The 23,580-nt window shown below is 33.4% G+C and overlaps 2 protein-coding genes across 3 annotated transcripts; one reads left to right on the forward strand and one right to left on the reverse strand.

Annotated features, from left to right (window-relative positions):
* Nucleotides 1-406: 406 nt before the first annotated feature.
* Nucleotides 407-6,637, reverse strand: Usp12-46 (Ubiquitin-specific protease 12/46). Its single transcript, XM_089703990.1, has 8 exons — nucleotides 6,428-6,637; nucleotides 6,058-6,138; nucleotides 5,556-5,772; nucleotides 4,815-4,895; nucleotides 3,471-3,667; nucleotides 2,104-2,361; nucleotides 1,013-1,156; nucleotides 407-681 (listed from the first exon to the last, which is right to left on the reverse strand). Exons 1-8 carry the CDS (start codon nucleotides 6,470-6,472, stop codon nucleotides 571-573), a joined length of 1,134 nt encoding a protein of 377 aa, XP_089560116.1. The 5' UTR covers nucleotides 6,473-6,637; the 3' UTR covers nucleotides 407-570.
* An 869-nt stretch (nucleotides 6,638-7,506) lies between these two features.
* scf (Calumenin B scf) lies at nucleotides 7,507-15,694 on the forward strand. Of its 2 annotated transcripts, none has more exons than XM_089704300.1 (7): nucleotides 7,507-7,664; nucleotides 8,414-8,636; nucleotides 9,515-9,674; nucleotides 10,059-10,182; nucleotides 12,585-12,706; nucleotides 14,857-14,975; nucleotides 15,218-15,683. In XM_089704300.1, exons 2-7 carry the CDS (start codon nucleotides 8,419-8,421, stop codon nucleotides 15,441-15,443), a joined length of 969 nt encoding a protein of 322 aa, XP_089560426.1. In that variant the 5' UTR covers nucleotides 7,507-7,664; nucleotides 8,414-8,418; the 3' UTR covers nucleotides 15,444-15,683. The 2 variants fall into 2 exon arrangements, with proteins under 2 accessions (XP_089560426.1, XP_089560427.1); XM_089704301.1 differs by lacking the exon at nucleotides 7,507-7,664 and adding an exon at nucleotides 7,708-7,722 and having other exon boundaries at nucleotides 15,218-15,694.
* The last annotated feature ends 7,886 nt before the right edge of the window (nucleotides 15,695-23,580 follow it).

Consider the following 23,580-nt stretch of genomic DNA (forward strand, 5'->3'; position numbering starts at 1 on the left):
GAGACTCCAACTTCAGACCTTGGCGCCCCCCAGAATTTGTCGCCCTGGGCCATCGCTCCCTCTCGCCCTCCCCTAACGCCGGCACTGATTGTAATATAGCCTATAGCCTTCCTAGATAAATGGACTATCTTACACCGAAAGCCTTTTTCAAATCGGACCAGTAGTTCCTGAGATTAGCGCGTTCAAACAAACAAACTCTTCAGCTTTATGATATTAGTATAGATTTATAGGATTAGCCAGAATAAAAAAACATTACATTCATGATACTAAACTATGTCCCTGTGCCGCGCGATTAAACCCGCAAACGACCCGTGGGCAAAAGAAAATACTTCAATTATTACTTAAATATGTCATTTATCATCAGACTCGAGGCAAGAAATAGGGTTATGAAAATAATACAACAAACTAAAATCACTTCTTTTTATTTTCAAATGAATTATATTTACAAATGGATGAAATCTAAATAAAGACAAATAAACAATAAATATGCCGCTCCAACGTTAACAAACTGGGCATATTAACATGATTGAGTGCCTATGTTAAATAATTTATACTATATTTAGTGAAAACTTAACAACTAGCATCTCTAGACTGATAAAATAAAATATATCCAGTTTCTGATGATTTCTGTATATCTGATGTTAGGCCGTAGAAGTCTTCAATCGCAGACGCGTCGATTTTCTGAAAATAATATTATTAATTTATTAACAAATTCCTTCGCTAAAAATTTAAATAATTAATCCGACCAATTCAATAGTGTAAATAAAAAATAATTCAAAACTGCAAACAAAACCTTGCATCGTTAGTCATGGGACTTGTTCCCAACCTCTTTCCTCACTTAAATCAAGTAATATCACTTTTACATCCCATATGCTAGCTTCCACAAATTTTACTCACTTATATTTACATTCCATCCTTTCCTTCATCCCACCGCCACCAGGTCATCGGCCCACTCACACGTACTAATTTTCACCACTCACAGTCACTAATTTTCACTCACACTCATACTCACATCGACCATATCGTCATCGAACAGCAGCCAGAAGCCGTGGCTCTTCACAATGCTGATGTAATGTCCCCGGTTGGGCCCCGACCCGCAGTGCACCACCACCGCTACGAGATCGTATAGACGGTCGGGGTTCACTGCGTCGTCCGACTGTAATAGAGTTATTTAATATTTATCATTCAATATGTACGTACAACTCGAAAGCTATGCGATAAAAATGAACAAGGACCGTATTATGACCTCTCATTCCCAGTCAGTTTACGCCGTGAATTGAACTGACTGGCAAATTCATTAAATTCATATAATACCATAATAAACCATGGCTGGTTATTGCGACCATAATAAGAAATTCCCAGTCAGTTCAATTCACAGCGTATCTGTCTGGAAATAAGAGGTCATAATATACATCAGTCAGAATCGACATTCGAAATCCAAAATTTAACAATAATTCCAAAAGTTTTCAAACTTCGGTCAATTGAATGGTCCATTGGGACGACAATAAATCTCATTTTGCAACCTTGTCCGCAGTCCGGAACATTGTTAAAATTGCAATTAAATTATTTTTTCGCTGTATGGTCGAGAAAAAAATTACAAAAGTTCTGCAAACTTGGGAAAGTTTTCGATATAATATTTCATTGCAAACGTGATATATTGACAAGATTGATTTAACATTACGTATCTAATCATGAAATAATTTTATGAATTACTAGCGGTCCGCCCCGGCTTCGCCCGTGGTACATATTTACGTTTTCTCTACATTAAAACCATCCTCGTACTTCAAGGAATATAATAAAAAAAGAATTATCGAAATCGGTTCAGCCGTTCTCGAGTTATGCGCTTACCAACACATTTTGCGATTCATTTTTATATATAAAGATTATGTACGAGGTACGAGGGACTGGAAAGTAAAATTCCGTACATTTGACGTATTTTTTTTGAGTGAGTTACAATTGACTACTAGTATTATTTAACTGTTTTTATTGGGTGGAGCCATTAATTAAGAGAAGAAGATTATTTCACTGATAAACAGTTACAATTATTGATAACATGATTATTATATCTAGTATCTACATACATACAGACAGCAAAAAACTCACCGTATTAAAAAGCCTCAACTCCAGCGGAAATACGACCCTGTGGGACACCTTAATATGCCTATTGTACTGTTCCATATATTTGAACCGTTTCAAGTGCAAAGCCAGTATTAGCGGTAATTTCTTCACTCGCATACGTTTCTGTGCCTCTTGGTAGCTGCTACAGTTATCGCATTTGAATTTGTTGTCGTTACACAGCGTTTCTGTGTCGCTGAAACACTTGAGGCAGTGCGTAATACTGGTGTTCTGATCTACGTCCACCTGGGGAGGAAGTTTATTTACTGTTAATAAATGAAGACTATATTAAAATAAAATCAAAATAAATATGTTTATGATAGATAGATATCTGACGATTAGAACTGTCGAAAAATTTTATAGCATTAATAATTCTTAATTAAAATAAAAATAATGATGTAGGATTCGAATTTTAAGCACATAAAACACAAAATCGAAAGATTAGAAGAAAATTTGATTGATGAGGTTCCCACCTCAGCAATCGAATTTTCGTGAGGTCTCGAATGACCAGTAGCCGCGAAAGACGCTCGAATTCCGCTTCATAGAATTTTTACTATTCTAATAAAAATGCAAATTTTTAACTCAATCTAAGTCTTTCGAAATGAAATATTATAGAACCTATGAAATGTTCATAGGCATATTTCAGTTGTACTTAACAATAACAAGAGGCGATAAAGACAAAATAGACCATAGTCACTAATAGGTAATGTGTGATTCATATAGACGAATTGCTTTGTGACCCAAATCATAGTATGCGCTACTAAGATAATTATGGGCAAAAGTAGGCACTTTATATTACTTAATGACCCACTAAATCCTTTGTCTTCGTGGTCTACATAAAAGTCAAGTGTCCTACGCATACAAATTGATATTGATCGTATGATAGCAACAGTTATCTTAAAATTTTACGAAAATGTACGTCAATCATCAGTTTTCCTATCGCGTAAATTGATATCTTATAGATTTTGAAATCATGCGTTGTTCTTATTCATCTAAAACTTCTTGGGATTGATATTTGGGCTTATCACAATAAAATTATCAACGATTATATCATTAATCGCGGAGCAGTCGAAAGTCTAAATGTACAATAAAGCAATTTTGATGAATTAATTTAGATAGTAGTGCTAGTTATTGATTTCAATTAAAAAAGTAATTTTTCTTCCTTTTTTCAAAACCTAGTAATTATAATATTTTCTTCTTCCACATTGTCCTATATCTATCTTAAGATTTAAGTTTAACATTGATATAATTCTTTTCAGTATTTTTAATGTAAAAATTATATTGTACTATTCAATTTTACTTTTAAAATATTTCAAAAGTTCTTAAAAAATTTGCATTGGCACCCTAAAACTTACCTGTAAATCAAAGAAATGTTCATCCTTACTGCTGACGGTTTCGCAGTTGAGACACCTGGTCTCGCTAGTGAGGGTACCCTGGAATATCTCGTGCACCCACGTGGGCTCCGCGCTCTGCGGCACCGAGCCATTGCACGTCACGCTCTCGCCGGAGCCGGACGTCTTTTGCAGTTTTAACGTGCTCTGATTGCGTTCCGCTACAATTGATGTAAATTTTGCTTGTGATAAGTTTGTAACTGAACTCTACTGACGCTTTGCAATTGACTTTTTTATGAAAATTTTCACACATCTTTTAATATTATGTAAGTCTGAGAAAACGTCGTGAAGTAAATAATTCGCAAGGTGACTGTGGTGGGCGGAAAGCTAATTTTAATATAAAAGTTACCAAAATAGCAGAAATACAAATTTATTGGAAAGATACATATCCTCTGGGTCATTTGTGACCCAGTTTATAGGTCATTGTTAGTGAAAATGTGTATAAGAGTATTATTTTACTAAACCACAATGGTCATATTCTAGTTCAAGGGTAAGACAACATACAGTTTTAAAATGAAACTTTATAAATTATATGTGTTTAATGCAAATTGATAATAAGACGAAACTTGGTATTAATTACTTTAAATTAAATTACATTTGGGATAAAATATCTCGGAAAATGTGGGCGTAAAATAATACAATAATATAAATTTGCGATTCTTGTTATTTTCCGTCGACACGTAGTAAGGTTACTTTTATATGTTGATTATAGTATATTACAATTTCAATCAAAATGTCATTTCGTCAATATAACTGTATGGCTTTACACTTACATTGCTATAAAGAAAAGCAAATGAAATACAGCTAAATCCCATTTCATGTCTCGGTAGACAAAGAAGCCATTTTATGTTATCACAGCAATTATTATTTGAATGCAATCCAATTACATATCTTTGAATCTAATCTTATGTGTGGGTTGTTATTGGTAGATTTCTTGAATTAACATTCATCTATATATATAAAAATGAAACCCGTTTCGCGTTGTCAAGGCATCGCCTGAACGGGTGGACCGATTTCGATAATTCTTTTGTTATTATATTCCTTGAAGTACGAGGATGGTTCTTAGGTAGAGAAAACGTAAATATGTACCACGGGTGAAGCCGGGGCGGACCGCTAGTATTTTATAGATATAAAGCTTCTTGTAATTTTCACTTTTTTACTAATTTAAAATTTTATAAGCATTAATGAATAGTCATTTAACATTACATTTTATTATGAAATAACATAACAACCTTCCTAAGATAAACTTTTCCACTCTATCAATTCACATGCAAGTGTTAATAAAATGTCAGTATACTAGTAACTTACCTAAAATAATTTCATTTATATGGTTAATGAGGAAGTTGAGGAACTCATGGGCATCCTGTTGCATATAATTATCAAACTCTTCTGCAAAGAAAACACATTATTTTATATACAAACAAAAAAATTAGACTTACCGAGGCAATCAATCTTAATATATATAAATCTCGTGTCACAATGTTTGTCCTCAATGAACTTCTAAACCACTTAACCGATTATAATAAAATTCGCACACCATGTGCAGTTCGATCCAACTTGAGAGATAGGATAGTTTAAACATGTAGGTACCACGGGCGAAGCCGGGGCGGACCGCGAGTTATTATATATGTAAGAGTTAGTCCTAAATATGAATAAATTACATAATGTTTCAACTGATGACTCTTTTTTGTTCTCTGTTTAGACTTAAGACTTTATTAAAAGAGAAAGATACAAAATTTTTATTAAACAAATAAAGATCCTTCTTGAAAGCAACTTAAGTATTCAACCTTTACAAATTGGACATTTTCAGACAATTTTATATTATACTAGCTGTGCCCTGTGGTTTTACCCGCAGTACTCCACTCTTGTTAGTCTTAGTGTGATGATATATAGCTTATAGTCTTCCTCAATAAATGGGCTATCTAAAACCGAAAGAATTTTTCAAATTGGATCGATAGTTCCTGAGATTAGCGAGTTAAAACAAACAAACTTTTCAGCTTTATAATATTAAGTATAGATAGTATATAGAAAAAAATATATTCGACTTACCTTTCTCTTTCCTTAATCTAGCTATAAACTTTTTGGGCGCAATGGAACCAACTTTTTTCTTCTGTGTTGCAATACTATAAAACAAATCCGCTAGACATGTTAGCAATGTCTCCTTGGTCCTCTTGTTTTTAGCTTTGTATTCTAGAACCTTCTCTCTGAATGGACGGCAGAAGTATAAAGCTTGAAGCACTGAATTACTATAGCAAGTGTTGCCAAACTGAAAAGAGGTTATGAGAGTTGAATATAGGCTGATACTGTACTGATAAGATGTCTAGAGATTGTTTTAGACAGTTCTCAAGAACTTTTAATTTAATTAAATGTATGTATTTATGTAAAAATTAATTAATGAATTAATAAATATATCGAACTAACACTAGATATGTAAGGTTAAAGGCCATTTCCTTTATTGCAATCAAGATAGCTGACGAAGAACCTATTTACCAAAATGTTTTATTTTTATTTCAAGCTATGAAAATACTAGTAATGATAAAATATTACTTACATTAACTAAACCAAAATAATGTTCGTTCGGCGGAAACTGCTCTGATCCTATATCTCTCTCCAATTGCGATATGTTTGCGCCCTGCAGATCATTTATTAGGTTATAACTTCCAATTGGAATATCACATTTATATTTATAACTATATTCTAAAACATTGTGCAGATATCCTTACGTGATAATTAATAATGCTTATGGAATAAATAAACATCGGACGATGTTTAAAAATATAAATTACTCACGCTATTTGTAATGGAACAGCATATAATTCTTACATAAATTTCTTACATTTTCATTACACAAACCGGTTGAAATAATTGTAAATCGAAATTATAAAACAGCATTCACTGAAACCAAAAACGAAGACACCTACCATTCTCTGTTGGAAGTTAAGGCCGAGATCCTGACATATTGACATTTGCAATCCTGTTTTAGCTACACTTATGAGGAACACATGCAATGCTAGCCAAATTTAATTTATTAAAACAGCGTTGCTCCTCTCTAAACCATAATTAAGCACCGCTTATAATATTACGCGTATGCAAAATAAGCACAACAGTCATGTTCTTGACATTCAATCAAATCAATCAGATGACAGCATTATATTTTTTTCTAAAATGTTTTTAGACTGGATACGTAATTTTTGGTACCAAATAATAAGGTTTTGTAGTTGCTTTTGTAAAAATCTTTTTAATAGGTAAAAAATATTTCGTTGGGAATTTTAAATCTTAAGCTCAATCTTTTGAAGTTTTGGAGCATTTCCACACTCTACTCGCGGGAAAAGTGTGGTGACCAGTGAGGCGAAAAATGAACATCCACGTGTAAACAGTTAACTCGCTATTCGCCTTGCGCGTTCGTTCTTGTAGTTTTGTCTCGATAAAAATTACACCAATACGTTCGTTATTTTGAGAAAAAGCAAGCTCTCGAATATCTGTAAGATAAAATTTAAAAACAACGAATGCTAACTTTTTCAAGCAAATGCTACCCCTTTCTGTGTATTAACAAGAACCCCATAAAACATTTTTATAAAGATGGATTTTGTATATCTGTTGAATTATAGTAATATGTAATTAGTATTTTTCGAAAATATGCCTGATAAGCTGATTAGGGATGATTGAGGATGAAACCTCATTATGTTGGAGGTTTTGATTTTAACCTGTGATTTTAACCAACTTTCCGCACTTTGTTTTCCCTGCAGTGTCTGTAGAAGAAATTATCTTGCAACCTGAGTATACATTAGCAAGATTGAACACAGAGGGAATAAATTATTATATTTTCATTGAAATATCTGGGTTTAAATCTTGGTTTAAATTTTAATTGTGATGGTGAAATAATTATTTTTGTGTGAATTTTGTGATAGATGACAAAAAAGAGGGAATTCATGACATATTAGCTAGCAATACTGGATGCTGCATCCTGCACAGATTGACATAAATTGACATAAATTATGACGTTTTGTATCAAATTCATCTCGCGATTGAACTGTTGCCGGTACATAGAGCGTACGCCTATTATTTGAAGTTGGGAGTATTTGAACGGGAATAGGGAACAAACTGGTAACTAGGAAGTTTACGTGTACTTTGTTGACGTGGCCAATTCCACCAACGCAGGTTCGTAGTTTTAACTGTGTCTTTAGTTTTTGTGTAGTTTAAAGGTCAGTACAAGAATGTAAGTAATTGTTTTATCGCATATTATTATCGCAATGATATCATGAGCTTTTAATTGTATGTCGATGTACATTCATACCGGCATTTAAAAGTTATCGTTGCTTTACAGTTTCCTAGATTAGACCACAAAAATTTAATGTAAATTCATGTACATTTTTGGATTAATCAACATCATTATTACAATATTATAGTGTATTTTAGGAAATCTGGGGTGTATAAACTTACATGGAATGTAGGTCAATTTTTTAAAACATAAAAATTACAAAATTAAAAGTAAATAAATTAATGATAAATGATTATAAACATTAAAGGATAGTAAGATAAAAGGGTTGATAAGTTAATTAATTTCTGAAAAGTAATAGAGTGTTGGTTGCAGTGCTTTCTCTATAGTTATACATGAGTAGGTAAATTTATATTTCAAGTTACGATTCATGAGCAACTGACATTTGCTGCTTAATCCATCAGGCCCCGGAATCACAGACAATAGAAAATCTATTGTGTCGCGGTCGGATCTGGCCACTCGGTGGTTGAGAGGTTAATAAAAATTATCCTAACAACCATTTACAATATTTGGCTTCTTTTTCTCACTTAAATCCACAAATGTATTCTTGTTATTGCTATTGGACTGCTAAGTTATTTAATTATCAATATCCAATTGGAATTACATCTACAAAATATTATTTCTCTTACAGTCACAATGCTGACAACACTATACATATCATTGGCCATAACGGCAGTATTTGCGGGAGTCCCAAATCCAGAAGACACAAAGAGGATGATGGACCACCTCTCTGACGCAGAGCATTATAGGAACGAGCATCACAATAAGCAGTTTGACCATGATGCCTTCCTTGGTGAGGATCAGGCGAAGACGTTTGATCAGCTACCTCCTGAAGAGAGTAAAAGAAGATTGGGGTAAGTTTCTTTTAATAATATTATTCCAATTCTTCTATTATTAATTAAAATAATTAGGTCCTCATTTTGATTGTATTTTTATGTGCGTTAGATATGAATATGGTGAACTATTTGTAATGTTTTAGTTTTTATGGTAAAAGCTCTTGTTTTTCTTTTTTTAACATTAATAAATATTGCATACTTATTTACTCATGTTGGTAACTTTGTAATATCTTTTTGGTATTTCACCTTTTGTCATCTTGGTTAAGCCATGTTTTCTAGTTATAATTATGATTATTATTAGAAATACTTATGGCAAATTTTCTATAAAAAATTGTAATGTTATTTCTGCCGGTATGATTAACTTTTGTTTACTTAAGTGATAACTACTAAGATAATACAGTAATGTGGGTTATTCAAATCAGCTCTGTAAGATTTGAGCTAAAAATAGATATAGTATGTGTGGGAGAAACTCTGTTGTTGTATTGTGAAGATTTCACTTGAATGTAGGTTATTTAGATGGAATAACATTTGAAAAGCTTAGCTTTAAAACACTGTTTATTTTCGAATCTTTATGCAAAAGATGATATTTGGGAGAATAAAAATTTGATAAATTAGATTTTTATTCTTAGGGGCTCTATTGACAAAATAAATTGAAGACTAATAATGGTTTTTTATGAAGGATTTTTAAGTGTTAATACTCCTAAAGATGTTATCATTCCAAAAATCCATAAGAATACTTTGTAATTTTTTTTAATCTCAAAAGAGCATTGTTCTCTGTATGAAGCCAAACTGTTAGCAATTTGCATCTAGCTATTAATCATCTAAAACACTCAAATTCACTCTGCCGCCGAATCTTATCAAAGTTCACTGACCTCATTATCTCCGGAATGTTCTAGAATGATCGTTGACAAAATCGACTCTGACAAAGATGGTTACGTGACGCCGGTAGAGTTGAAGGACTGGATTAGGTACACCCAGAAAAGGTATATAGAGGAAGATGTCGAACGTCATTGGAAACAGCATAATCCGGAGAACACTGATGTTGTTACTTGGGAGGTTCGTTTTAGTGGTTTTTTTGTTTTTGAATGCAAACTTTTTTTGTGTTCTTGATTAAAAATTCTTTCTACTTTTGAATAATTTAAATTTATTTTAATGTAATCTTACACTCGTTTAATTTAAATGGGCATTGTTTATTATTGGTAGTCTAATAATCTGGTTCAGAAAGTTGCAAGATTAATAATTATGATATTAATAGATTAATATATATTCAGATAGATATATTTATGAGATAAAATGTTAAAAAAATTGTATGAAGGCATAGATGATATAAAAATTTCAACTTTAAGCCTATAGGTGACGCAGTTTCGAAACCCATTCGTTTTTTTTCTTTTCATATATTAGTTAAAATAGACTTACAATAATAGATTAAATCTCTTTCAGGCATACAGGAAAAATGTGTATGGATTCATGGATGAAATGAGTCCAAATGAATTGAAAGCTAACACCGAAGGTTTTACATACAGCAACCTGTTGAAAAGGGATCGCAGAAGATGGCATTATGCTGGTGAGATATTTTTTTTAATTTTTTGTTATATAATATTTATATTCATTTGGTTATCTATCTATCTATATATAAAAGAAAGTCGTGTTAGTTACTCCACTTATAACTCAAGAACGGCTGAACCGATTTAGCTGAAAATTGGCAGGGAGGTAGTTTAGAAGCCAGGAGAAGGACATAGGATACTAAATATGTAACACGGGCGAAGCCGGGGCGGACCACTAGTTAATAATAATAATCGTAAGGGCGTAGGGATGTGACGACCCCATCGCCCACGGTTGGAATATCTATTGTCTACGTGACAATAGATATTCCACCCGTGCAATCAGTCAACCCGCAGGACACCTTGTGGCGGGGTGTCGGGGAGTAGCGACCCCGCGGGAACCGAGTGCTCCCGGGGGAGGCCCCTGTCTTCATCTCCGGCTCGCCTTCACCGGCCGGTCGGAGTGAAGCCTGACGAGGACAGGACCCCCACCTCTGGCTTGCCTTAACCGGCCGGCCAGAGTGGAGTCGCGAGAGCTTTTAGCTCGAAGGGTGGATGCGAAGCGTAAGTGGCGAGTGGGCACGTGATGCTGGACCCTCAGGGAGCGCGTGATCGTAGTTTAAAGTCCAGGGACGCCTCTCCACCCTTAGCTGCTCACAATATGTTGCCCCCTTGTCGCACTATTGCAGCGACTTATTTCGGGGGCCCATACAGTGAGAGGGCGAGTCACCACCTGCCAACATATTTTTACTTTCTTTTAGTAGAAAGGCAGGTGCCATAGTTTCCCATAGTCCTCAGTACCAGTCCATTTAGCATCCCAATCCATAGCCCAATCATTAAATTTCCATACCCTGCAATAGTCCTACATCGGCCGCGGACTGCCCAGGGCTGTATCTCTATAGTGCAGTCATGGGCAGGCTGCGGCTGGTGTCCCACAACACATTAAAATTCTCGAAAGGGCCTCTGCGTGTTGGATCCGTGTCCCCACGTAAGCCTTCCAAAGATCCGGGTACTGTCCTTCTGGTGGTACCCGAGTATTATGGAAATGAGAAACATAATAATCGTAATAATTCATATCTATGTATGTATAAAAATATCGATATGGAAAATATTTAAAAATTATGTTTCATACAGATGGAGGCCAATAAAACGAATCGAATTTATTTATGACTAGCATTCCGCCCGCGGCTTCGCCCGCTTTGTCTAAAATGTAATTATATACTAAAACCTTCCTCTTGAATCACTTGTATCTATTTAAAAAAACCGCATCAAAATTCTTTGCGTTGTTTTAAATATTTAAGCATACATATGGATATAGGGACAGAGAAAGCGACTTGGTTTTATACTATGTAGTGATTACTTTAATAACTATATTTTACTAGCTGCTCCGCGCGGTTTCGGCCCCGTGGCTCAACTCCTGTTGGTCGTAGCGTAATGATATAATAGCCTATAACCTTCCTCGATAAATGAGCTTTCTATCACCGAAAGAATTTTTTAAATCGGACCAGTAGTTCCCGAGATTAGCGCGTTCAAACAAACAAACTCTTCAGCTGTATAATATTAGTATGGATTTCCATTAAGAATTGATAGATAATGTGATTACGATAAATGAGTAAAATTCTAATAAATATAATGAAGGCTTAGAATTACGTTGCACTAAAGGAATGCATTAGTATCAGCGATTTACGTTCCCGTGCGACCCGTGTCAGCGATGTAGGGACCTGTAATTATTGTGCTTACATGGAAATAATTTTCATGTGCTTAATAAAAAATATATTGGTTTTTGTGAATCAAAATATATATATTCATCAATATTCACATTAGTTTTCTCTCAGTTCTCAAAAATAAATATAGAAATTACCATTTATTACAACAATACATTTTTTATATTAAAATTTCATATCTTAATATATATAAATCTCGTGTCACAATGTTTGTCCTCAATGGACTCTTAAACCACTTAACCGATTATAATAAAATTCGCACACCATGTGCAGTTCGATCCAACTTGAGAGATGGATAGTTTAAACATGTAGGTACCACGGGCGAAGCCGGGGCGGACCACTAGTAATAATAATAAGTTTTTGTAAATCAAAATATATAAATTCATCAATTTTCACATTGGTTTTCTTTAAAGTTCTCAAAAATATAGAACTACCATTTATTACAACAATACATTTTTTTATATTAAAATTTCATATATAACTAGCAAACCGGGCGAACTCCGTTTCGCCACCAGAGACACCTTTTCTTTGCTATAAACCTCACGGAGCCCGAGACCTTTCCAACGAATGCAAAACCGCGGAAATCAGTTCGTGCGTTCTGGAGTTATAGCGTCAAGAAGGAAAACCCGACTTATTTTTATGTAGTAGATTAAAATATTTCAAAACATTCATTAGTTGTACAAATATTTTCCTATTTACAGACGCCGATCAAGATGACGCGCTAAACAGAACAGAATTCGCGTCATTCCTTCACCCGGAAGACCACACTGGAATGCGGGATGTTGTTGTGCTCGAAACTCTGGAAGATATTGACAAGGATAAGGTATTTTTAAAATCCTACTACTGTTATAAAGGCGAAAGTTTGTAAGTATGGATGTATGGATGTATGGATGTTTGTTACTCTTTCACGTAAAAACTACTGAACCGATTACAATGAAATTTAGCACACATATAGAGGGTAACTTGGATTAACACATAGGATAGGTTTTATCCCGGAAATCCCACGAGAACGGGAACTGGAACTATGCGGGTTTTCCTTTGAAAACGCGGGCGAAGCCGCGGGCGGAAATCTAGTATTAAAATAACTTGTTGTGTTCTGCGGTTTCATTTGTAGATTCAGCAGTTTAGACAGACTGTTAGATGCTATCATGATATAAAAATTTTAAATTTTGTGTAAATTTTGATTATGACGTCTTGTAGATGAATTTTTAATAACTTATTGGCTATTTTTCTTACCTTATTTATTAAAAAAAAAAAAAAATATAATAAACGCGTAAAAATGGAAGACTATAAAAACTTTTACTTTAAATATGGCAACATTATTTTACAAAGCGACATTAGCTGCTGTCAGCTGACTTCGTCTAAAAATACGACTATAATTATTTTTTTTAGTCACAGTCCACTTTTTCAGCTATATTATATTTTATACATTATATGTGCATATTAGAAGTACATAATATAATATACTAGAGGTCCGCCCCGGCTTCGCCCGTGGTACATATTTCGCAATAAAAGGTAGCCTATGTCCTTTCTCGGGTATCAAAATATCTCTATACCAAATTTCATGCAAATTGATTCAGAAGTTATGGCGTGATTGAGTAACAGACAGACAGACAGAGTTACTTTCGCATTTATAATATTAAGTATGGATATGTACATATTCGAAGTATAATATACAGGGTGGAAGGTTAAGATGGGGCATGAAGGGCAGGTACCTTAACCGTTGTAGCTACATGAAAACGTTCTTAGGAGACTATCCTTAAATTCTTGAGAAATTTTAATCTGCATTCACAGATTTTTGAAAAAATGTACGGTCAGCAAGGAAATCGGCAGTTTTCAAAAAAAATTTTTTTGATGCCAATCGATCCAGTTTCTCGTAGGGATCTAAACACTCTAAAAGACCAACTGAGGTATGAGTACTAGAAAAGTCAGAAATCGCGAAAAACTATTTTCATTCATGAACAAGTAAAAAGACAAAGGCACAGTTGCATAACATGCCAGCGACGCGGGGCATGAGCGGGCGGTGGCTGGCAGCTCGTGCACGAGATGAAAAATTATTTAAATTTGAATATCGAACGAACACGTCACATTTTTATGGCTTATGTAAACAATAACACATAGAAAACAAAAGTTACCAAAAGTCACTCTGCCTTCACTAAAAATGTCCTTAAATAATTTGGAACGTTTAGATCTGTTAGAGGCTTACTTTTTAAATAATAAAAACCCAACAGTTGCATTGGAATGGTACAGGAGTAAATATCCAATGCGACATGTACCGACGCGAAAGGTAATTGCGAATCTTGTAAAAAATCTAGCAGAAAGTGGCTCATTTAAGAAAAGCTTGACACGTCCGCGTCGTTCAAAACAAACAAACCTATGTTTACGTCAAAACGGTGACCACTTTGAGCATCTCATATCATAAGTTTTATGTAAATTATTTCAGAAATTCTGGAATTATCACCACTTTAAATGTTGTTTTTTGTTATTATTTTGTTATTTTTTATTTCCTTTGACAACCGTTTAATTAAATTAATGTTTCTTCTTATTATCAGTATGTGTTTCAATAATCAGAAACAAAAAATATTGAAGCCTGAAAATCTCTTTGGAGTTTTCTATTAGCGCATCTTTTGTTGATTCACGTCTTATTTTCTTAGTGAATGTGTGGAAATAGTTTTTCGCGATTTGTGACTTTTCTAGTACTCATACCTCAGTTGGTCTTTTAGAGTGTTTTGATCCCTATGAGAAACTGGATCGATTGGCATCAAAAAAATTTTTTTTGAAAACTGCCGATTTCCTTGCAAACCGTACATTTTTTCAAAAATCTGTGAATGCAGATTAAAATTTCTCAAGAATTTAAGGATAGTCTCCTAAGAACGTTTTCATGTAGCTACAACGGTTAAGGTACCTGCCCTTCATGCCCCATCTTAACCTTCCACCCTGTATAATGGTTTCTCATATATATTTTCCCAACAGGACGGCAAGGTATCTTTAGAAGAGTACATCGGAGACATGTACAAGCCAGAGGAAGGCGAGAGCGTTGATGATGAACCAGATTGGGTGAAACAAGAGCGTGAACAGTTCACTGGATATAGGTACGTACAAGATTAAGGAAGAAGTAAATTCTAATTTATAAGAGATATTTATTGTGGTTTGTAAAATTTAATATTCATTTAGACTTACAAAACTCGAAAGTTTATTTTCAAACAACTGTTAACCAAATTAAAAATTTGATAAACTGGTAGTTATCATATAAAATTTATATTTTTTTTAACGATTACTGAGAATGTAACTTATATTGCTATGAATAATTTTCTAATAAATTGCAATAATGCAGGGACTTAAACAAAGACGGCTTCATGGACGAGCACGAAGTAAAAGACTGGATCGCACCTCCAGAATTCGATCACGCGGAAGCTGAAGCGAAGCATTTAGTTTTCGAAGCGGATTCAGACGCTGACGAGAAACTAACCAAAGAGGAAATATTAGACAAATACGACCTCTTTGTTGGTTCTCAAGCCACGGACTTTGGTGAAGCGCTCGCGAGACACGACGAGTTTTAACACTTTTTTCATTTCAGCGCCATCTAGCGGTTGGTATTGACAACTGTCAAATTAATGGCGCCATTTTTTTAAAGTTATATTTTTTTTCAACACGTGTCTTCAAATTCATGATGTATGTAAGCAATACAAATGTCGAATAATATATATTGTTAATGCTTTTTTATACTGCCGTATGGTAATTGAACGTAATATAACGCACAGCCTTGTTATATTGAAGTAACAAATGTCAAAACTTAAGGTATAGTAAATACCATGTAAATACATTGCCTTGTCTTTGAATTTGACATTTTTTAATTGAAATTATTAATATTGCCTTAAATTATACATTAATTATTGCCTTGTATCATTTAAGGTTTTTACATTCGAACAAAAAATTACGTAATTTGTAATTTCGTACTTAGCAGTACATTTTAATCAATTAAATAAATAAATAAATAAATAAATCTCTTTATTTGCATAATGTGTGTAGGTACAAAGATAACAAATTACATTATAGGTCGAATCAACACATTAGCCATGAATGGCGTGCAAATTATATTATCAGCTCCGCAACATTATTTTATATAAAAAGTACATTATTTCATTGTCTTACATAAAAGGTACACATTATATATTATATTCATTAGTCAAGATTAAACATTCAATGTCACAAATTTAAATAATCCGACACATTATAAAAATTTTTATTATTTAGCCACTCATACAGTTTTGTCTTAAAAGGACCGATATTTAACATTTTTATAGATTCTGGAAGTTTATTAAATATACGAATACACATAGCATGACAATTTTTGGTATATAAAGTGGTCCTGGGTGTTTTATTATAGACAAGTCGATTTGGATGACGGTGGTCGTGGCTGTATATGTCTTGGGCCGTCTTAAAAAGATACTTATGTCTTTTTACAAAAATACAAATTTCGTAAATATATAAGCACGGCAAAGTTAACAACTTGAGTTTAATAAATAGCGGTTTACACGATTCGTACGGACCTACGCCACAAATCGCGCGTATACATTTTTTTTGGGAGATGAACGCTTTCCTGATGTTTACGCCATTACCCCAGATTATAAGACCGTATCTCAAGATAGATATGACATGAGCGTGCGAATTGAAATTGTAATGAGCCATAATATCTAATATTAGCGAAGGGTAGGCTACAATTGAATATTTTTTATAGCAATACTAAATATTTAACATTTTAATATCATTACTTAATGAACTCGTCGAAATTAATAAAATTGAAAAAGTTTGAAAGTATTTAGTATTGATGGAAAAGTGTTTGGATGTAAGTACTGTAATGTTGCCAGTATGAATCTCTCCTCTAAAATTGGCAACTCTATTACTTAACTTAGCTCATAAGTAGATGTAATATAAAACCAAAGTTAATTCCTTGAATCTGTGAGAATCTACTAATTTTAATATTTTCAATAATAATTGTAATAATTCCATTGTATTTTAACGCATTTATATAGGATATAAGTTGAAAATTTTAATATTTTTTATCTATGTTTAACATACGTAGTTCGGGAAACTGCTTTTATTTTTAATAAATGTGTTTTGGAATTAATTTGTCTTTTTTTATTTCTGTTCACTCTACGCTTGAAATAATCTTAAATAATATCTTCTTTTTTTGGACTCGTCAAAAAGATTACTACATACTTAATATTCTGCAGGGTTGGAGGTATAGTACCTAAACCATGTCAATCTGTAACAGTATATTATAAAGTTAAGCTTTTACCAAAAGTTTTACCAAGTCAGCCCTTATCCTTAAAAAAAAAAACGCATTGAAGAATCAGAATCCACAAAGGCACATTTCTCGCGGTTACATGTTAGAACATAAAATCTATAAAGAGATATAAGATAAAATACTTATAATACCTATCGTGCTTAAAAAATAAATTAAATCACAACACAATTTCAATTAATATTATAATATACGTCTAACACTCTAATCCGTTAATGTGCTATTTAATCTGTGGCGTATCGGATTTCCCGCCCATTTCCCGCACTTGACGTGAAATCAACCGCGCCAGGCGCTCGCACACTTGATGTCGTTCCGTTTCACGTTTGACGTGTGCTCACTGCCGTGCACGGCGTAGATGCTATGCGCTCCGACGGCGTGCATTATTTTTTATTTTTACGGTAATATGCATTCTGTGCTACATTGAACATGTTACTTGGCTCAAAGTAAATAGCGATTTTAGTAGAGGTACTCAAAATGAACTTGAGCGTGATTTGTTTTTATATTTTGGAGTATTTTGTATTTGAAACCTATTTGAGGGGTCCGGGTACACTCCCATTGAGTTTTATTTTCTTTAATGAAAGGGATCATTAGGGCTCAAAGTATACGGAAAAACCATATATTTTTAGCTATCTGAAAAAAGTACACACATTATACATAATTTTGAATAAGAATTATTTTCTAACATATAATTAAAAACAGTAGGTTCATATTTTTAATGAAACCAATATTATGTTCTAAAACTAAAACAATTTTAAGGCATTAGACTTTAATATTATACTTGGCCAGATCGTGTTAATAAAATAAAAGCTGGTTACACACATCTGAGAAAAGATTTTTGTTCAATATTCACAAGTCTCTTGGTACGTAACAAATAAAAGTCTGAAAAAACGACATGGAATATTCGCACATAAAATGTTATTTTTGCAGTAAGAAACACCCACAAAGTGAAGACAATCGTGGCCGGAAAAATGCAAATTACGATCATATAAAAATTTAACGTACGATACGATACACTCGTAATTTCACGTTAACATCTGAAAGGCAAAGGAGTTTCATATTTTTGCATACTTACGCCGCGACAGTAACGGCACCGTTCATACAAGAAAGGGAATTTGTATGATAATTTTCATTTTGCATTCACTTGGGTTATTCTTCTTCGTGGCTTGTTGTGGATCGCGCTCGGGGGAAATTCTGCCTGTGTCGCATATTATTGACGCCATGGATATAAGAACACTGGATAAGAAAAAGGTTGACAGTTTAAAAGAATGATGCAGTTCTTGAAATTAATTTCAATAATAATTACTATCTACAAATAAACGAATAATAATCCTAGAAGAATATCTTATAATGTCGAATATTATACTACATTACATTGCATAAACTTATTACAAACGAAATTGCAAAACGAAAGGAAATTTTTTAATTTCTATATATAATTTATTGTATTGTTTTGATGACTTTCAATGAAATGCTACAAGATATAGCTACGCGCTACGAGAATGTCTACGTAAATAGAGCGACGTAGCAGCTTATTTCTAGCTTTTGGGTTATTCCATTTTTAATCATAACTATGATATTTATGACATATCCAGTACTTTAAACCTCTGTCTAAGTAATTGTCGACCCACGTTATATCAATATCAGTACATCCAGAGGGCCTAGCGAGTGAGACGAAAGGTTGAATTATGATCTACGCACGTATATGCGTTCCTGTTACGGTATGTTTTATAATATTACAGTTGGTTTTTGGAAGTTGTTGAAATGTCTTGGTATATAGATATATTTATATAGAGTTGTGCTTGTGAACAAATTGATTCTAGCTCTAGTTTCGGTGAATAGTAGACCGTCGTAGAAGGTTGCTGTGAAATATATGTATTTCATACGTTGTTGTAATATATGTGAAGATTCTATCCCCTACGTATCCGTAAAGGATGTCAGTTTTATTCCTTTATTTTATGGCTACGTAATATTTTAGAACCCTTTACTGTCGTTACGCTTTATATGTTAAAAAACATTTTGCATAAATAATAAAGTACCAAATTTAATATATAATATATGCATCAATTATGTAGGTACATACATCTTTTGACGCTCGGTAATAAGTCGTTCATGTTACAAAAATAATAATAAAATAAAAAAAAACAAAGCTTGCTAGTGGCAGTTCAGTAATATCAAAATTAGAATATACTGCTATTTATAAGCTGCCAAAAGATAAACTACTACAAACTACTCTTAACCTATAACGTCATTGTATATAGAACACTATTTCATGATATCTCGCTACATTTCCGCGACGTGGACCGAATTCACAACAAAATAAACATCTTATACAATAACATTCTGTGTGCAAATAACAACAAATCCCCATTTTCTAGTCTGTAATTTTAAAGTTACTACGCAACAAAGGTTTTCTTAACTGCTTTTCTTGCAAGTTTGTGTGTTTGTTGTTTACGATGTTAGTACATTGCAAGTTATATTAGGAGTCTGTTGAGTTTTTAACCAACTTCTCTATGGAGACGGATATTTTAAAATGTTGTAATCTGACGTTTTTCAGGCAAGCAGTTTCATGTCACTTTCTTTGTGTAAATTTTCTCGCACAAACTACGGAATAGTTAATACGGAATGAGTTTATCTTAAATTCGTTCAAACATAAAATGATATAGACCGGGAGATACTGACACAAAATTTCGAGTCATTTGTAACAGGATGGCGGTTCTACAGGGGTCTTAGTACGCAATGATAAAAAGAAAAATGATGGTGTGATCGCTGGTATCGGTGGTTTAGTCGCGTGGGCGTTAGCCGAACTCGTCGGAAAAATAGCGAAAGTCAAACGATTTGTAACACAAAAATTTTAGTATTTACCGATAGCCCATAAAAAAGAAGTAGGCGGTAGTGTCATGCCATACTTTTCCGGTGTGACTTACAGCCCGCCATACCGACGCGAATGTGTTGATTTAAAAAAAACAATTATTCAACCATTTGTACCAGGCTAACTTTTGCACAGGTAACCATCGTCGTGCAGCCATTTACGAAAATCGCCATGCCATACTTTTCGGACGATTCCAAATGGTCGCCATACCGCCGAAAATCTGCAAAAAAAATTTATTTCGCCAAACTTTTTGTACCAGTATTGCATTTGGATTTTTGGAGAGTATTTGATAAAATGTGACCATTATTATATTTGCCATACTTCTAGTAGGGGGAAAAAGTGCTGTCATACTTGAAAAATTAATTTAGTATGAATTTATATAAGTGAAGATTTCCAACACCTAGATCTTTGAAATTTTGTATTTATATTCTTTGATCCTCAAACTTCCAGGAAAAATAAGTGCCATACTGTTACAAATCGTTTGACTTTCGCTATTTTCCGACGAGTTCGACTAACGCCCACGCGACTAAGCCGCCGGTACCAGCGTTCACACCATCATTTTTCTTTTTGTCATTGCGTACTAAGAACCCTGTAGAACCGCCATCCTGTTACAAATGACTCGAAATTTTCTGTCAGTATCTCCCGGTCTAATAGATTTAGCTTTGAATTATTTATTAAAAAAAAAATTACATTCTATAATTTTGTTTGTTCGTGACTTTGAGTGAAATCGAGTCATTCAGCATAAACAATAACTGCAACCTTTCTTTGTTTTAACTAAAATTTTCCCACGTTAAGTGAATGAATAATATTATTTTAAAAATAATTGTAACATTGTACAGTAAATGAGCGTAAAAAGGTACACCTGTTTATTCATAAATTAACGTAATTCATTTGTGTGTATGCAGCTCGCCGGAATTTTTGTGGTGAGCCACAAATGATGGTAATATCGTAATGCGACAGTTTCAGTTTGGGAAATAATGATCATTACATCGCCGTGTAATTAATTGTATTGAATATGTTATTGCGAGTAGCAAATGTAACTTTGTAATGTTGAAACTTGAAAGTAAAATAACAGCTGTGATTTAACTAGATATGATTTGTTTGATCAAGAAATTTATTAGAATAGTTTTACTTTATAGATGCTATAGTAATAGATAAAGTGTATTAATTTTGGAACGAAGTTTTTTTATATAATGAAAGGTCCACAGATCTGTGTCCAAATGAACATTCAAAGAAGATTCAAAGACTAATATTGCCAACGTCAACAGAAATGAAAAAATAATCTCACTTGATAGCTATCCTCAACTGTGCATTCCCTTGCACGGACCGTGATAAAACAAACATTCGAGAAATCTATATTCATTAGAGCAACATTATATGAATATAATCACTGTGAACCTAAGAGGAGGCGACCAATAACTAAATGTAATGTCATGTCATCTTTTTATTATTAACTTACATAATTAGGTTATAATTAATCTCGACAGATTTTTATGTCAAATAACAACACTAACCATTATCATCTTGTCGCCGTCTCAACGAAGGAAAAATTTCATTATCGAATTTTTAATTCGACCTACTTTTTTCGTGATAAATTTTCCGCGAAGTTTTCTGAAGTCATAAAATTCGAGTAATAGCTCAGGTGGTAACTAGTTCCAAAGTGTGAAGGTACAATGCTGAGAGGCAACTTTCAAAATGTATTATTACTTCAATTTACTGCTGGGACATTTCGGTTTTCGACCATTACACGTCGAAATAGCAGAAGTTGGAGAAAAATTGTAACTTATTCTATAAATTGAGTCATTTGTTGAGAAAAAGACGAATTATAGAAATCATTAGAAAAGCAATTGTTCGTAATATCGTTTGTATTTGGTAACAATCATGCTTGTAATTGCTGTATTTATTTTATTAATACAGTATACGTTTGTCAATACGAAATTATAATTAAAAACGTGATCGCATAAATTGATGAGATCAGAATAAAATAATACAATTGAATGCGTGATGTATTAATTATTTTAAACACATTTAATCAAATAGGTCTCCTATATATAATTACTACTCTATAATCAAAAACTCATGCACGATTACGAATGGGCAAAAAATGTTACCAGCAAAATTTATTTATCCGTAGCGTTTATAAAGTTACATTGGAAATTGTGCACGCTAATTATAGAACTGAATAAATATGTTTGTATAATTTGTTGCAGCCACACGTCGTGCGACTCCTGTATTTTGTCCACAAAACTGCTCTTTAATTAGTACGAGCTTCATGAATAATCCCGATTTAAAATTTGTTCCGTTCCAATTTTATTTTTGAATTTACCAAATTGCTATCGATTTAAGCGCGGTTATTTTGTGCGTGATTAATGAAAATAAAAAGTGAGCGGACTAATTAAAATGGTTTTACGTTCGCCATTTCAAAAATTGAGTCCGTTTCTTAAATCAAAGACGACGACGTTGTATGTAAAATGTAAAAAGCAAAAGTAGTACGCCATCGAAACTTTAATATGAAAAACATTCCAAGTTAAGAAGGGAAATGTTCGTAATAAAAAACAACTTAAGCCTAAGTTTTAATTCTCGTAAGCGTGCTAAAGTAAACAGATGGAAAAGTATGACGAACTTTCAGCGGGACACGCAACGACGGAAGTCGGATATTATGCCCATAGATTATAAAGGCGCCATTTTATTTGATGCTCGTTTTGATTGCGTTCTGTTTTTGAAAAGTTTTAATGTCCTGGCAATAAGTTGTGCAAGCACTTTATACAAACTCGAATTATTATTTTGAACTTATTATTCGACTGAAATTATTAATATATTTGATCTGCCAATCATGTGTATTTGTATGCAGTGCAATTATTTTATGATAATTATTTTACGTATGCTTTTTATTTGTACAGCGATGCTTTTTATTTTGTCTTGGTACTTCACCGAATATTTCATGGTTAGGAATTGATTAAACAGAGTAGGCAAAGGTAATATTTCTAGAATTTCAGTAAAATTACAGAAACATTATGAAGACGAAAAAGAAACGGCATTAAGTTGAAAAGTTTCCTCCTAGTATATAGATAATGAATTAATCCATGTTTGAACATCCCTCTATAAGTTAAGTAATCTATGTCCACGTCAAACGTTCGCCGTGGGACGCAAGCAGAAGTTTTTCACAATTTTTGGCGTAATCTTACAAAGGAGCAAAGTTTGGAACTCATTAGAGTAAGAGCAAATGTTTACGTAACGGTTCGAGCGTGAAATTTAATTTGATTTGCTCGGACGCTCGGCCGCAAGTTTGCATGTAAATACCGTAATTAATCCTTCTACGGATGTATGCGATGCTGCTGTCACTTTTGTTTTTAATTTTAATCTTTACATTACATGCTTGTTTTATATTATGTGTAATTTATGCAGATGTTTAATGTTTTTTTACTACGGTTGTTGGAGAGTTTACAAATACCTAGTGAGACATTATATTTAGACAGAAGAAACAAAGAAATAATGTTGTCCTTTGTGGGGTAAATTTCTGTTT

This window comes from Colias philodice, chromosome 15, assembly GCF_061535455.1.
Source record: "Colias philodice isolate Cphi_HAF_F1 chromosome 15, ilColPhil1 Martin Lab GWU primary, whole genome shotgun sequence".
NCBI lineage: Eukaryota > Metazoa > Arthropoda > Insecta > Lepidoptera > Pieridae > Colias > Colias philodice.

What these genes read in the sequence shown, in the direction of transcription:
- Usp12-46 (XM_089703990.1), bottom strand. Translation starts at nt 6,472, where the DNA reads ATGTCAATATGTCAGGATCTCGGCCTTAACTTCCAACAGAGAATG. An exon ending in TATAAATGAAATTATTTTAG is followed by an intron (nt 3,668 to 4,814) that starts GTAAGTTACTAG and finishes CATCAATTGTAG; the next exon opens with CGGAACGCAATCAGAGCACG. An exon ending in AGTTGAGGCTTTTTAATACG is followed by an intron (nt 1,157 to 2,103) that starts GTGAGTTTTTTG and finishes ACTCTATTACAG; the next exon opens with TCGGACGACGCAGTGAACCC.
- scf (XM_089704300.1), top strand. Translation starts at nt 8,419, where the DNA reads ATGCTGACAACACTATACATATCATTGGCCATAACGGCAGTATTTGCG. An exon ending in CAGAAGATGGCATTATGCTG is followed by an intron (nt 10,183 to 12,584) that starts GTGAGATATTTT and finishes TCCTATTTACAG; the next exon opens with ACGCCGATCAAGATGACGCG. An exon ending in GAACAGTTCACTGGATATAG is followed by an intron (nt 14,976 to 15,217) that starts GTACGTACAAGA and finishes GCAATAATGCAG; the next exon opens with GGACTTAAACAAAGACGGCT.